General features: G+C 39.7%; 1 protein-coding gene across 4 annotated transcripts in view; it reads left to right on the forward strand.

Moving 5' to 3' along the window:
• The window catches only part of LOC137955274 (protein SWEETIE), a 109,847-nt gene that overhangs the window by 73,145 nt on the left and 20,091 nt on the right, over positions 1–16,611 (forward strand). For all 4 annotated transcript variants that reach the window (XM_068802137.1, XM_068802135.1, XM_068802136.1 and 1 more), the window contains 8 exons: positions 51–100; positions 195–294; positions 371–427; positions 602–669; positions 8,038–8,131; positions 10,348–10,562; positions 10,707–10,857; positions 10,984–11,052. In XM_068802137.1, coding sequence (XP_068658238.1) covers positions 51–100; positions 195–294; positions 371–427; positions 602–669; positions 8,038–8,131; positions 10,348–10,562; positions 10,707–10,857; positions 10,984–11,052 — 804 coding nt within the window. The remainder of the gene's footprint in view (positions 1–50; positions 101–194; positions 295–370; positions 428–601; positions 670–8,037; positions 8,132–10,347; positions 10,563–10,706; positions 10,858–10,983; positions 11,053–16,611) is intronic.

Raw genomic sequence — 16,611 nt, forward strand, 5'->3', positions numbered from 1 at the left:
GATTAATATTGTTCAAAAGAAAAAAATATTGACATTTGCACACTGTACAGTCTCTTGTTGCAGAGATAAGCTCTGGACAGGAAACATCAACACTTCTTGAGTACATTCTTAACTCATCTATTTAGCTTTAGCTTCTCTCTTATCTTGCTTGAAAAAATTACATAAACATAAATTTTGTGGGGCTTGATTACCAGGTGTGTTAGATTTACCCAACAACTTGTTCTGTTTGCTCCACATGCTGTTTCTGTGCATTCCCATGTTAAAACTCTTCTTCCCACTCTCTGTTCAAGACAGGTAAATTTTTGTGACTCTAATAACATGGTGATGAAACCTAAAATACTTGTTTGACATCATTCATTCTGGTTGACAGCCAGCATTGAGGCACCTCACAGTGTCCACCTTGCGGCATCTTATTGAGAAGGACCCGGTAATTAAGTCTCTGAGAGCTGCTTCAAGTTGGATGATTATATGACTGAAGATGATTCTTTAGTAAATACATATTTCTTTCATTGAATAATGGCTAGATTTCAACTTATGTTACTTGTATACTCTGGAGCAATTTTGCTGCTCACCTCTGACTGAAGGCTACTTTCATGGCCAGATCGCTATTATTGATGAGCAGATAGAAGTACACTTGTTTCAAATGCTTGATGAGGAGACAGATTCCGAGTATGTTGTGACCAAACTTCTTTGATATGTTATGACATGAAAGGATAAGTTCCTTGTTAGAAGATAAAATCTTATTATAGAGGCATGATGTAATTTTCCTTAGTTTTTTGTTTCTTTCTCTCCCTACTTAGGGTAAAGGGTAATGATGTATTTGTAACTCTTATCATTATTATAAATATACATTGAGGGGGAGGATTAGGCGCATCACCTAAACCTAATCTTCCTTCCCTCCTCTCACTCTCCCCTAGCCAATCTCTCTTCTCCTCTTCTTCTCCTCTTATCACCAGATTACCTCTTCTTTCTCTCTCACTCTTTCTACTCCCTTCACCTTAATCTAGTTCGTTTATTACTCGCTAAATGGGATCCCAGATCTAACATGGTATCAAAGCATAAGGTTTAGGATCCCGAAGCTATGGTGCTCGTTGATTGTTTAATCTCTTCGGTGGAGTTGAAGTGTTGATCAAAGGATCAATCTTGAGTCCTTTGTTTGCTTGATGAAAGATTAGTATTCCTCTTATTTCTTTCGTTTTTGAAGATGGTTTCTGGAACATGACTCGGAATGCTGGAGTTTTTTAGCAATCTTTGATTTAGAAAATTTTGAAAATACTGCTTCTTACATGTTAGCTTCAGCCTAGAGGTTGGTTTTCCGTTATGATCACTTCATACTCTCTTTGAAGGTTGATATCAGCTTTGTTTCATGATTATGGAATGTTGGATGTTATTTGATTGAAACTAGGCTTGTTTATCATTGGTTTCATGAGTTTATGATTACAAGAAGCCATGCTTTCGTGATTAAGAGCTCTTGAGGTTTCATTGTTTGTTGATGATAAGTTGAAGTTCAAAAAATTGAACTTGTGAAGGTCTCTTGAAGTGCTGAATTTGTTTTTGTTAATAGAGGATACATGTTGGTGTTTTTCCACTCATTGGGATGTATTCCACATTGAGATAGAGGGTGGATTAACTTACCAAAAAATTCAAAGAAAAAAAGGAAGTAAAAGGCTGTCTTTTTGGATGATAGTTGGCACCTAATTCATAGAAAGAAAGTTCCCTCTGTTGAGAAAACCTCTAGCTTGCTCGAGATCTTTTGTTTTTTGGTATGATTATTACTTGCCTTGATTAATTTTCTTTTTACCTAAAATAATTAAGGCAAGTCAAGATTGAAATCTTTTGGTGAAGTCGCGCCATAACTCAAAAGGAAAGTTTCCTTGTGTTTTTTTTTTAATAGGCTAATTTAGTGGAAGATCTTCCACGGTTTGAATTAGTCGCTGATTTGATTTGATTATGCCCTTGTTTATTTTTCTTTCTTTATTAAGAAAGACATATGTTTACCTATTTGATCTCGGTCAGCATGAGGTTTCCTTTCTTAATGCCTGATTGATTGAGATCTTGGGTTGGTTTAGTTAGCTTGAGTTTGATTGAGATCTTGGGTTGGTTTGGTTCTTCCCTCTTCACTTGAGTTGGTTCATATTTGGGTCAACTTCTTGGAGTTGTTTCACTTACCTATAGAAGTGAATTAATACTTGATTGAGACTTGCTAAGTCTCGGTTCTCTTAAGGCTCGCTTATTAAGCCTGGATTATATCGGTTATTGAAGCCTCTTCTTATATACTGAATAAGAGTAGTGTTGTTTTGATACTTAATGGCTGAAGACTACATGGGAAGTGAAAGTGACCTACTCAAAATTACTATCATACCCTTGAGAGGATTATCTAATTACCTGAGTTGGTCACAATCGGTTAAGAGGTTTCTCATTACTCGAGACCTCTTAAGACATCTAACCAAACCAGCTCCACCTATTGGCGAGGAGGACAACTCTTATATTAAATGGTTGAAGTATGATACTAGATAGCTCATAAATAGCATGGAGGAGCGTGTGGCCAACAATTTGGTTCACCTTGAAACTTGTAAGCAGATAAGGGATACATGTGTCTAAGTTATACTCAAGTACAGAGAACTTACAAAAATTATATGATGTTTTTCAAAGCATGTTTAATACAAAGCAAAAGGAAAACTTACATGAGTACTTGGCATGTTTCAGAGGGCTGATTCAAGAACGAAAAATTACTCAGCCCTACTTTACCGATATATCGGTTCAAGAAAACCAACAGGGGGCCTTTGCAACTGCTATTTGTTTGTCAAATATTAAGCCATATCTTTTTTTTATTTTTCTTAAATGATGTTGATTTTTATTAAGACAAAAACTCAAAAGAGAAATTTACAAAGGAGGGAAGCCTTCCCAAACAATGAGAGATTGTTGGGAAGTTCCGAATTTTGCCAATTTATCAGCCAAAGAGTTGGCTGATCTAGGAATGAGATTCCAATTACTATGAGAAGAAGATATCAAGCCATATCTTGAAGTAGCCAAAATTCAACTTCTCGGCTCCTTAGCACTTCCAACATTTGATGACATAAGTGCAACATTACTTTGGATACAAGACCCTTCTTCCACTTCCCAGAATGAGGTGCCATCTACTGTGTACCAGGTAATAAGGGTACAACTTCTACCCGAGGGCGCATTTGAAATTATAGAGGAGGCCAAGCAAAAGGTGGTAGAAATGTTCTGGTCCTTCGAGATCTGATAATAGGGTCTGCACTCACTGTGGTGGACTGAATCATCTAGTGTACACGTGTTGGACGCTTCATGGCAAACCAGACTGGGTCACTGCCAACTAGACCTCGATTAATAGTAATGAGAAAAATGAAGACAAATCCGAGTTACAGAAAGGCAAGAAGACTATCGCCGATGATGATTATGAACTATTGCAGAGAATGAAGACTCTGATGGTACCATCTCCTGCCTTTTCTACTACTGCTTTCTTTTTTTTTTTTTTTTTTTTTTTTTTTTGAATGAAGATGCTGCCACTACTGCATCAGGTATAATCTCTGCCTCTTCCTCTTCTTCATCCTGGATCATTGATTTAGAGGCCTTCGAGCATCTTAAAGGTAATAAGAGTGTTACATTCTTGGAGTCCCCTTCCACTTAGGTGGTCATCGGCTAGTGCTCCTCCTCCTCTTTCCCTCCTTGGCATCATTGGCAACTTTTTCTTGATATTATGGACCTTGTTTCATCTATTTTCTTGCTCTTTTTTGAAATAAAATCATCACCATTTAAAAAAAAAAAAGAGTGTTACATTCTTTGTCTCCATGTTTACCAGACAAGTTTGTTACCATAATTGATGGATCCCAAACCAAAGTTATTGGGAAGGGATTCTCCTTTGTTACATCCTCACTTCTGCTTATTGATGTCTTATTTGTCTCCAAGTTGCCCTTAAATTTGTTGTTTGTTAGCCAAATAACAAAAAATATTAATTGCTCCATCACCTTCTCACCTTATTCTTGTGTTTTCCAAGATCTAACAATGAAGCAGGTGATTGGTGGAGGCCATGAAGAGGGGGGCCTTTATTACTTGGACTTGCCTCTGGTGACTATGGTTTCCACTTCCCAAACAGAGGCAAGATTATGGCACAATCGGTTCGGACAATCATTAGCAACTTCACTTCAGCACTTATTTCCTTTTTTGAAAATCTTTGTTTGGTTTAAACTGTGAAGTCTGTTAGTTGAGCAAACACCAGAGGACTACATATTCTCCTCGAGCCAAACTTAAAGGTGTTACTCCCTTTTCGTTAATTCACTAGGATTTATGGGGACCTTGAGTGTTTAAAACATTTTTCAAGTTAAGTATTTTGTTACCTGTGTTGATAACTTCACTAGTCACTTATCTGTTTTTATTCAAAGATATTTTTCAATATTTAAGTCCTTTCATGCCAGGTGTACACTCAATTTGGTAAAAAAATACAGGTCTTTCATTGTGATAATGCTAGAGAGTACCTACCGGGTGAATTTCAATCCTTTTGTCAGAATAATGGCATTATACATCAAACATCCTGTGTCGATATCCCTCAAAAAATGGTGTAGCCGAAAGAAAAAAACCAATATCTCCTTGAGGTAGCCTGTGACCTGCACTACTCTATGAATGTGCCTTATTTTTACTTGCTTCATGCCATTCTTACAACCTGTTTTCTTATTAATAAGCTACTATCTTCAGTACTTAGCCATAAATCCTCATACTCATTGTTATTTCCAGATAAAGGCCCCTTCTCCCTTCTTTTGAAGGTCTTTGGCTGCACATTTTTTGTTCAGTTACATCCCCACAAAAGAGTAAGCTGGTCCCTAAGCCGCATAAGTTTATTTTTTCAGGTTATTCTCGTACCCAAAAAAGTTATGTCTGTTATAATCCTTTTCTTCATAAGTTAATTGTCTCTAGGGATGTTACCTTTTTTGAGGACATATCTTTTTATCCTTGAAAAGATACTCAAGTCTTTCATCTTTTCAGGCAGCTCCGAAGCTTGTTTTGCCACTTAATACGAATCTACTTCGGCCCCCTGATGCATTGGCCAATACCACGCCTGTAGAGTTTACGGATCCCTCTGAGATAAACACATCATCCTCTATTGTATTTGGTTCACAATTTGATATTAGGCCCATAGCTCCACGAAAGGAGCCTAGGACTTGCACTAGGTCTTCCACTTTTCACTCTATATCCAATTTTGTTTTTCACCATCGTTTGTCTTCTTCATGCTGTCAATTTCTTGCATTTATTTCTTCCATCTCTGTTCTACAATCATATCAGGAGGCTTTGAGGCATCTAGGATAGAAGAAGAAATGAATGCATTGTATGAAAATTAGTCTTGGGCTCTAGTTCCACTTCCTCACGATAAGAAACATGTGGGCTATAAATTGGTTTTCACTATCAAGCACAATTTGGATGGTTCTGTTGCTCGCCTCAAGGCCTGACTAGTTGCAAAGTGGTATACTTAGTACTATGGAGTCGATTATGAGGAGACTTTCTCCTTGGTGGCTATATTAAACTTGGTATGCATTTTTTTTTAAATAATGCTGATTTTTATTAAGACAAAAGCTCAAAAGAGCATATTACAAAGGAGGGAATCCTTCCCATACAATGAGAGATTGTTGGGAAGTTCCGAATTTAGCCAATTTATCAGCCAAAGAGTTGGCTGATCTAGGAATGAGATTCCAATTAGAATGCAAAGAAGACACAATGTCAGCAATATTATCAGTGATGGGCCAGTGGCACCAAGGGGGGAAGCTGTCTTTGGAACACCAACTAATAACCGTCTTCGAGTCGCCTTCAATGATTAACTGGTACACATCTTTTTATCATTCACTGCTAATTCCTCTTGGTTGATATATAAATTGGATGTGAAAAATGCATTCTTGAATGGGGATATTAAAGAAGAGATATATATGCATCAACCACCTGGTTTTGTGGTTGAGGGGGAGTCGGTATGCAGATTGAGGAAGTATTTATATGGGCTCAAACAGTCTCCTCGGGCTTGGTTTGACAAATTTAGCCAAACAATGGTGTGTTTTGGATTCAGTTGGTGCTTAGTAGATCACTTTATCTTTGTCAAGAATACCTTAAAGGGAAGATTATTACTGATAGTTTATGTGGATGGCATTGTCTTAATTGGCAATAATGCGAACAATATAAAAGAGGTCAAAGAGAAGATATGCAAATAATTTAAAACGATGGATGTTGAACTGTTAAAATATTTTCTGGGTATTGTGGTCTTCCAATCAAAGCATGGGATTGAATTATTTCAGAAGAAGTATGTTCTGGATCTACTTGAGGACACATGGATGGTGGGGTGTTGACCAACCGAAACTCCTATGGATGTTGTTGGAAGATGGGCCCAAGCCCACACGACCAAGGAAGGCCCACACATCCAAGAAATGTGGAAGACTGGCTCAAGGCCCATAGACCAAGGAGAAGGCCCACAAGCCCATACAATGATGACAGGATGGTAAATACAAAGTCATCTCATAGAGATGGCATTGATGTAATTAGATTAAAGTTGCAGGGGTATTATTGTAATATTTTAGGATCATTAATCTATAAATTGAGTTTTAGGGGAAGGGTTAGGGCATCAAGTCCATAACCTATTCTTTCTCCTGTTTTCTCCCAATGGGTGTCTTTTTTTTTCACCATGAGCTAAATCCATGGAGTCCTGAAAATCAACATGGTATCAGAGCATTGATTTTCAAGACTCACATCTATGGTTTTCAGGATTCAAAGGAAAGAGAGGAGTTTTTCACCCTCCTAGAAGGACGAGGGGATAGAGACAGTTGGTGGAGGTGGTAGGTTCTGCGGTTGTATTTCTGGTGGAGGGTTGGGTGATTGTGTAGGTGGGGTTTTTCTTGTTGTCGTGTTGGGAGGGAGGGAGTGGAGGAAATGGGAGGATGGGTGCAGCACAGACTGTAGGTGGTGGTGATTGGGGTTGTGCTTGATGATACTATCACAAAAGCATGTCCAACCGAAGCCAGTATTGGTCTTCTCTGGTATGTTGAGTCTGGCCATGATCGTTTTACCTCGTCATTGGGTAATTTTGCATTCATGTCCTCCCTAGTAGTGAAAGACCGAGATGTAAAAGGCAATGTGTCCTGTCCAGAGTTCCCGAGTTCGTTTGCCAGCTCGCCATTCAAAGGTGACCCGATCAAATAGCTAGATGAAGGTGGTAGCTGTGATGTCTGGGATGGTGATGAAGGATTTCATTTCACCCGTTTGAGATGTTATTCTTGTATTTTTTACAGTTTTGTGGAATGTGAAGGAGGAGGCGCCAAATCGAAATTTCTCCAAAAGCGAACATCCATCAGCAGATTACAGGAGTTGCCGCTTTCTTCCATGAACAAGCGTCCTTTCACTATCACCATGTTCCAAAAGAGTAGGTTCTCCAACATAAGTTTTGCTTTTGGTTGGTTGTGCATGGTGGTTCTGTGGATCTCCCGAAATCAAGCCGATGATCAGAAGAGATGTCGACAGGACAATCATGCTCCGAAATGTCCTCGAGTCGTCTGTCTGGATGGTTCTCCGATCTTCGGTCTCTCTCTTGTTGTTGAAGTCGAGCTAGCCCTAGAGTCGCCAGCTCCCATCTCGCTCTCACTCTTGCTCACCCTCTCATTGTTAATCTCAAATATCAAAATTATATAGAACAACTGTCAACATTACTATCCCTAACTTAAAAAGTATCATCAGAGATATACAAAAACTGTCTATTGTACCCATAGTGAATAAGACTTTGTCATGAAAACTGCTCCCGGCAGTTGGCATTAAATGTAGTTAATGAATATTTTACACGTTGTTAACAAAAAAGTAATTAAAAGTGTCAATGGGACTGTATTGATATGCAGAAACATCACTCGTGGATATTTTTGCACTGATCTGTTGGACTTGCCACTTCACAAAAGCTTATACTGAGGGGAAACTACTGTAATTTCTTTATCATTATGGAACGTACTGTTGCATGTCATCTCATACTTCTCATGTATTTGAATTACTTCTCTTATGTAGGATTGGGAATTTAGTGCGTTCTACAATTAAGCGGCTCCTGTATGCTTCATGTCCATCATGCCCATCTCGCTGGATTGCTTTATGTCAGAACATGGTAAGCAGCTTGTCTTTCCATGCTTCTGGTCTGCCTGCAAGTAGGATATTCATAATAAGATAGTTGGGAGAGAATATGTAGATCAAGATTCTTTTATTTTTTAATTTTTTCCACAATAATGAGAGCAAACCGTTTCATGAAGGAAGAGGAAAAAGATACAAAATAAAGATACATAACCGAAGGTGTGGAGCAGAGGAAAAAATAAAGAAAAACATGGAGGAGTACACTCGTAATAGAATCAAATATAGCAAAAGCAAAACGAGATCATCCCATGGGAAAGGTATCCCCAACAACAAGATGTTGCAGAGAGACACCATCCCTAGCTGTAGTGTTAGCAATAGATTTCCACTGCAGAGAGTGTGGGATGATTGTCATACTCTCTCGTCCCTAAACTTTCCAATTATATCATAGGTGAAATACAAAGCCAATATGAAATAGAAGGAAATATTCAATGGCAAGAGTACAAGCAACATTGAATAGGCTTTGACAAGTTTTAGCTCATTTAGGGGTTACTTTGTCTAATTGTTCTAGGGTTCACTTTACCTTGAGGAGGGCCATTAGTTGTTCTAACCAAAGTTATAAAAACCGACCCAGTGACTGGGTCCGGTCCAACCTGAATCAACCAGTGGTCAAACCCTGGTTAAATTGATGCTGACATCATAAGGATGTCAGCAGAATTTCAGAAAGAAAAAAAGATGTGGGGAAAATTCCACCGACCATCAATTTCTGCCCCACCTCTCCCTCTGCAATGTCATAGAAAGGGGGAGCAGGTGAAGGAATTTGCCACTCTCCCCACCGTCATACAATGGCAGTATGTTGGAGGGGAGGTCGGTGGATTTCTCTGCACCTTTCCCCCTGCTCTTTCTTCTTCCCTCTTCCCCCTTACCCTTTCACCTCTCCCATCTTGCATCCCCGCATGTTATTTCGACCCAGCTGCCCGGCTGAGTTACACAGGTTGCTGGTTTAACCGGCAAACCTTACTGGGTCAGCCAAGTTTTGCCATCTCTCCGGGATTTTCTGACCTTTAACCTGGACAAGGCAAGGGTTCTGGTTCACCCAGTTCAGCTGGCCGGTCCTGTCCGGGTTCTATAACAGAGTTTCTAACATGATAATGCCTCAGTTTTAATAAAGTGGAAAATTCCCAGCAAGGTAAAGGAATCAAAATAAGAAAAAAGCAATTCAAACTAAGAACCTATAAAGGAAGGTGGCCTTGTATGTTACTGTTAACATTTTGAAACTTTAAAAGTTTCTACATTTATTCAGTGATTGGGAGACCTTATTATTAAAATTGGGGGTATTGACCACCACTTAAAGAAGAATTGTGGCTGTGGAGGTAAAGTATTATTTCAGTTTAAGAAAAATTGATCCTTGTGAACATCTTTAGGAGCTTCCAGTTTTACTTTTTTGGAGTATATTACATTGTTTGAGTGCCATAAGAGTCCTACAGTTTTTAAGGGAGCTTGAGAACAAATGAAAATTCGATGTATATTGGATACTGGATTCTAAGACAGTTGAATCCTACTCATACTGGGAGGGTGGAATAGTATGATGTAAAACAGAACTATAAATAAGTGACATCGGACTGTGACATGGAGGCTCACCACCATTAAAGATAAAAGTATTTTATTTTCATAAATTTGAAGACAGAAGTATTTTTCAATTTGTATTATTTTAATGAATATCCCCCATTTGAAATATGTGTTGATGACTTGAGGAGATGGAAGTCATGCAAAGTTGGGAGACAAGATCCAACTGTCGTATTCTCATTGATGATGACATTAAAACATCAACCCCTCTCTAATTAAACTGGTTACAGCTAAAAAATTTTAATGCCATTCTTTTACTGCTATGTGAATTCCGAGCTTTTAAAAGGAGGAGAATAGAGTGAGTTTTGTGTTAAACCGGGAGAGGAGGGAGGAGGGAAGTTGCACTTAGTTTATAATGAAAAAGCTTAGTAAAAATACATCCAGTCCGGATCTTAGAAGGACATGAACTCGTAAGTAAGCTAAAGCTAGAAACAACTTAATAACAGAATAAGTAACCACCTAAACAAGAAAGTACCTCCTAGAGTATTGCATGAACGTGCTTACATCATTCGTTTTCACTCTCCCTCTCATGCTGAAAACTTTGCTAATTTTGGAAGAGAAGAATTTTATAACCTTGTTATCATTCAAAACATGTTAATTTGTTATGTGCATGTGAAATTAACCCTACAGGTTTCAGCGACATGGACAATGAAAGCTGCAGAGATCCACAGAGGAGCAGCTCATAGTACATTAGAAAGTGCAACCAGAACATATTATGGAGAAGATGATGAAGACATGATTGCTGGTTCTAGTGAGGGGAGCACAAAAAATCATACTGACGCTTCTAATTTTTATCTTAAACAAGAAAAGCACCTTAGATTTCGAACCAGGGTTTTTGCTGCAGAGTATGTGAGACTACAGTTCGCTGTTTCAAGAACATATGCCCTTTTTTTCAACAATAGCGCTACATTGATTTGAAAATTTTCAAAAGAAACTCTATTTTTTGGCATTCTTTTTGTTAATTTAATTGATAGCATTGCAAAATGCAGGTGCTTGAGCTACCTACCTGCAGCTGTAGGTACAGATCCTGTTCATTTTGATCTCTCTTTAGCAAGAGAAAGTCTCCCTTCCAGTGATCCAGCCATTCGTGGTGATTGGCTTATCCTGCACCTACAGGAGTTAGTTGCACTGGCTTACCAGGTAAGGTCACTGCAAGACACAACGTCTCTTCAACATTTTAATGACCAAAAATTTTCTTATTAAAAATGTGCCAATTTGTTTAGTTTCATGAACATGTCTACATCTCAAGGATTTCATATATAACAGGTAAGCACAAGTCAGTTTGAGAACATGCAGCCAATAGGAGTTGGACTTCTTATCACTATTATGGACAAGGTATGACAATTAACTATTGTTGAATTTATGGAAAAGAGAAAAACTTCATTGACTTGATGTAATTAGAGTACATGAACCCCTATTTATAACAGAGGAAAGTAGTAGACTCCTATTACAATTAAACACGGCTTCTTCCCAGAGCGGATATTGCAGCTTTTGATGTACCTATTCTTCAATTTGCGGATGTCACTATTTGCTTCGGCGTGGGCACTATGGATCAGATAAAAAAGTTGAGACCTGTTCTTGGTCTATTCGAGTTGACTTTGGGTTAGAATATTAATTGGAGGAAAACCACTCTATTGGGATATTATATAGATGGAGTTGAGTTCAGAGGTATGGCTGATTTCCTAGGATGCTCTCTGGAGAGTACGCTTGCTACATATTTGGGTATCCCCCTCTTTGATTCTTGCTCCACGGTTGGGCTTTGGTCCCCCTTATTGAGAAATTTGAGAAGCGTCTTGCAACTTGGCAGGGAAAACTCCTATCCACAGCGGTTAGATTTACTCTGCTAAAGTCTTGCTTGGCTGGCATGCCAAATTATCTCCTATCTTTTATTAAGTGTCCAACTGCTGTGTGCTCAAAGATAGATGTTATTAGCCGTTGCTTCCAATGGAGAGGATCGGAAGACACGTTCAAATATTATTTGGTTAGTTGGAAGAAAATTTGTATGCCTCAGAATAGAGGTGGGTTGGGCATTCGACCTACAAAGGATATGAATAATGCCCTCCTACTTAAGTGGATTTGGATCCTCAATGCCAACCATAGAAATTTGTGGAGAAAAATGGTGTGCCACTATCTTCAGATTTCAGGGCACTGGTGGAGGGAGGAAGGTGCTCCTCATTGTCTATCCCCGATTTGGAAATCCGTTTATAAGTTGCTTCCAGCCTTCAAGGCCGTGACCTCCTTCTACCCAAGAAACGGGAAGACTCTTTTATTCTAGACCGACGAGTGGTGCAATCCCCGCCCCCTCTCTGAGGTATACCCGGGACTGTACAGGATTGCTATGGACCTTTCATGCTCGATAGCCGAATCTTGGAGTAATCTTTCTTGGAGTCTTCTCTTCCTCCGGAGCTTGAATGATGATGAAGCTTGTCAGGAACTAAATGTCCTAATTCCAAACTAACGAGAACAATAATAATAATTGCGGAAAAAAAAACAAGCACGTAAAAACACAATAAGATTTATACAGGTTTACCTCAAGGTGAGACTACGTCCTGTCTTCTGCCGCTGCAGTAATCCACTATGAACATAAAATACTTTACAAGAGAAATCACACATAGGTGTTTCTCTCTGACCTCTCGGGCTGTAACTCGAAATGCTCCTCGGTATAAGATGATCAAACCCTAATAGCGGTACCCCTCAATTATAAAGAGAAAATTAGGGCAACCGCATTACAAGAATGAAATTCCCAAACTGCCCTTAATGAAATAATAGTTTTTTTATGACAGTGCGTATATTGATAAATAGAGAGAGATACAAACCTAGTTTTAAGGATTTGGCTCCACAACAAAATGTTGGAGAGACACACCCGCTTTAGCCTGAGAATCTGCTAAGTAGTTAGCAGAGCGTGGAATGTGTTTCCACATACAATTTTGCCTAGAAAGTAAATAACAAATTTCATTGAACAAATCCCAATGTCGCCATGGGGGGTGGCCATGATTTGCGCACCAATTGATGATTACTGTTGAGCCGCCTTCAATACAAAGTGGGCCAGAGAGACTACTGGAGAAGACCTTGAGCCCGTGCAGAAGTCCAGCTAGTTCTGCAGTAGTAGAGTTTGACCTGCCAAGGGGGCCAGCATATGAGAAGAGGAGTTCACTATTTCCGTTGTGAAGAACACCACCGAAACCCACAGGTCCAGGGCAACCTAAAGCACTACCATCAAAATTGACCTTTATATGTCCAGGTGGAGGGGGAATCCATGTGGCCATAGTAAGGGGGTGAGCGGGAAGGGACATCTCTGCAATAGATAACCAATTTCCCTTGAAGTTTGAGTCACTGAATTTTTTGAATTCCTTTTTGCTTAAAAGCCAAACAAAGATTTGACTTGATATATGGTCAGTCAAAACCTCAATAGGGTAGGATTTGAATTTGAATTTCCTTTTGTTGCGTTCTTTCCAGAGAGCCCAGATAATATGACCAATGCAACAAGATATAATCATTCTCCCTAGCCTTGGGAGTTGCGAGTTGACCAGAGAGAGGATAGTGTCATCAAGGTTTCTAGATGCACATAATTGGAGCCCAATTTTGTTTAAAAGGGTTGTCCAAACTTGGTAGGCATATTGGCAAGAAAAGAGGACGTGAGTTGCTGTTTCTGGAGAATTTATGAAAAAATGGCAATGATGGTCCAAGATTGAGGTGCCCCAACTAATTAAAGCATCAGAGGTTAATATTTTGTTTCTGCAGGCAGACTAAATGAAGAATTTGGCTCATGGGGGGGCTAGCAGATCCCAAGCATGAGCTGCTGGGTGCTTAGGATGATCTAAGAGGTTGTTTAAGAGTGCATAGGCCGAGGATGAGGACAAAGATCCTTTTGGACACGGAGTCCAAATTAGGGTATCACCAAATGTGTTCATTTGGCTGCGTGGAAGAGTGGAGGAGTTGGGATGCTAGGAGAGCTTCAGCATCAGTAAGATGTCTTCTAAAGTAAAGATTCCAATCTCCATTTCATGATAAACTATCTGAAATAGTTATCTCTGGGTTACCTGCGAGGCCAAAGATAATCGTGAAGTTATTTTTCAGGGGAGTTTGGCCAACCCACCAGTCATTCCAAAACTTTGATGTATTTCCATTGTCAATATAACATTTGGTAGCCGTTTTGAAATTGGGAAGGAGCTGAATAATTTTTCTCCATGCCGGTGAGAGAGATCGGATTCTCCCTCCTTCTGTCCACCAACCAGAGGAAAGGTTTGATTTTTCCTTGACGAAGGCTCTCCAGATCAAATGATGATTCATGTTATATTTCCAAATCCATTTAAGCAGCAAGGCAGAGTTTGTTGTGGATGTGTCTCGAATTCCCAGCCAACCTAGATCTTTTGGCTTGCAAACATCCTCCCATTTGACCAGATGATATTTTTTTTCGCCATTAGGACCTCCCCAAAGGAAGCGTCTCTTAATGAGCTCAATTTTGTTTTTGATAGATGCAGGGCAATGAAACATGGACAAATAATAGTTGGGGATTCCTTGAAGATATGATTTGATGAGAACTAATTTGCTTGCTTTTGAGAGAAATTTCCCTCTCCAGGTGGCAAGTCTCCCTTCAAGACGTTCAATGACTGGGTACCAAGAAGCCTTAGAGGGCAGATGTGGGGTCAGTGGAAGTCCCAAATATATTCCAGAGGATAATTCAATGCAGCAGCCCAGATAGTTGGCCATAGAATTAAGAAGGCCAGGCTCTATGTTGTATCATGAAATGGAGGATTTTTCCCAATTGAGTTTTTGCCCAGATGAGATTTCAAATAAACTCAATACAACACTAAAATTCTGAATTTGATCGAGAGTGCCATCGCAGAAAAAAATAGTGTCATCTGCATATTGGAGGAGGCTAATATCAAGGGCAAGGTTAGGGGAGACAGGACTTGGCCATCCAGAAGATTTGGCTGAGCGGATCATTGCAGCAGCTAAATGTTCCCTTAATGCAATAATAGTTAATATATCGATTCATGACCAACTCAGCGTAGGGCGTTAATTAGGTTCTACAACTTAACAAAGTTGTTGCCTTCTACTTGCTTCTTTCCAGTCTCAGTGGTTCCATCCTCTCAGATAAGCTGATTTGGAAACCTAGTATTAGTGGAACATTCACAATGGCTTCAACCTATTCCCACATCAGGGAAGATGTCCTCAGCCAGTCAGAGCACAAAGCAAACCTTGCCTAGAGACTTTCAGCACCTAACAAAGTTAATTCTTTATTTGGACAGCCATCAGAGAGCAAATCCTTACGGCGGCCAATCTCCACGGGGGAGGCTTCACTGCCCCGGATGCTACCTGCCCTCTATGTGGCATTTGTCAGAAGTTAGTACAACATATCCTTCTACATTATGGCTTCTCATGGAGAGTTTGGATGACCGTGTTCCAGAAAATCGGCATTCAGGTGGGCCTCCATCAAGATCTATTTGGCACTTTACAGATAGTACTTGGGACTTGCCTCCCCAAACTTGGCAAGATTCTGCTCTCTGTTTGCCTTGCTCACATCCCATGGTGTCTCTGGCTTGAGAGAAATAATCGGAGATTCAACTCCAAGTTCAGCAATCTAGATAGTCCGGTCTCTTGCGCTGTGGGCATGGTTTCTAGCTAGCTCCACACCAGGAAGGAATTTGCTCCTCAAGCTGGTATATCCCTTCAATGGAATTGGTGTCTTTTGGCCCACATGGCGGGCCCCTAGAGGACTCCAATCATGGCTGAGTGGGAGCCTCTCTCCCCAGAGATTGCATTAAGCTGAATTTCAACTGTAGTGCTCTGGGATGCCCAGGTCCGGCTGGTGCGGGGGGGGACTATTTTCTCCTATGTTGGGCTTGTGGGTATTGCAGTTTCTACCACTGTGGAGGTGAATGCACTTCATCTTGGGTTGAAGATTTCCAAAGGCAGACTTCAAGGGAAGTTGCTAATAGAGAGAGACTCTAAAGTGGTCATAAGCTGGTGCTCTTATTCTGCCACTCCCCCTTGGAGGCATTGGCCAATTACTTCTTCTATTACAGATATTGTATCTTCCATTTCTTGTACTTGGAATCACATTCTTAGATCAGCCAATTCTGTGGCTGATAGGCTAACTAGCAATCTCTCATTGTTTGGGACGGCTACCCTTCCTTGTAATTTTGCTCTTTTGAGCCTTTTAATATAACTTAGCACTATTTCAAAAAAAAATAAATTAAACTACCCTTGTCCCAATTACACCCAAACTTTAACACTTAAAGATAAGTCCTAACATAATTAAATAACTCGACATAAATAGAAGACTAACATAACTAAAACACCTTCAAATTGAAACTCTTCTTTGAGACCTCCTTCCATAATAATTTTGGCTTTGTAAGATTTCTTATTGTGAGAATCATGTAAGACTCTTCCATATTTGCTCTTCAACACTCCCCCTCAAGTTGGAGTTTATAACTTCAGCTTGCAATGAAAAGGATTCTTGGTCTTAAAGTTTTTTTGCTGAAAAAGATTTCTTCACAAATACAATGCTTCATAGATGCAAAAACTTCGTCTTTTGTGCTCCCCCTTTCTTGAATATTTTTGTCACATAAAAATTACCACGACATATGGAATAAAATACCTCAGGGCAATCCTCCCTATTGTCATTCACCATGGCCAGAGTGCTTTTATTAAGGGAAGAAACATTCTTGATTCGGCCATGGCATGTCATGAACTTAGTCATCATTTCAAGGTCCTCAAGCTCCCCAGATTCATCCTCAAGCTTGACTTTGGAAAGGTATTTGACAGAGTTAACTGGAAGTTTCTGGACACCCTCCTGGGGAAGATGGGATTCAGAGAAAAATGGCGCTTCTGGATCCAAAGCCGCAACTCCTCTGCAACCTACTCAATCCTTCTCAATGACAGAGTTTG

Source organism: Aristolochia californica, unplaced genomic scaffold (assembly GCF_029961685.1).
Source record: "Aristolochia californica isolate CCGP_79_NKW_82.1479 unplaced genomic scaffold, dmAriCali1.0.hap1 SCAF_2, whole genome shotgun sequence".
Classification (NCBI taxonomy): domain Eukaryota; kingdom Viridiplantae; phylum Streptophyta; class Magnoliopsida; order Piperales; family Aristolochiaceae; genus Aristolochia; species Aristolochia californica.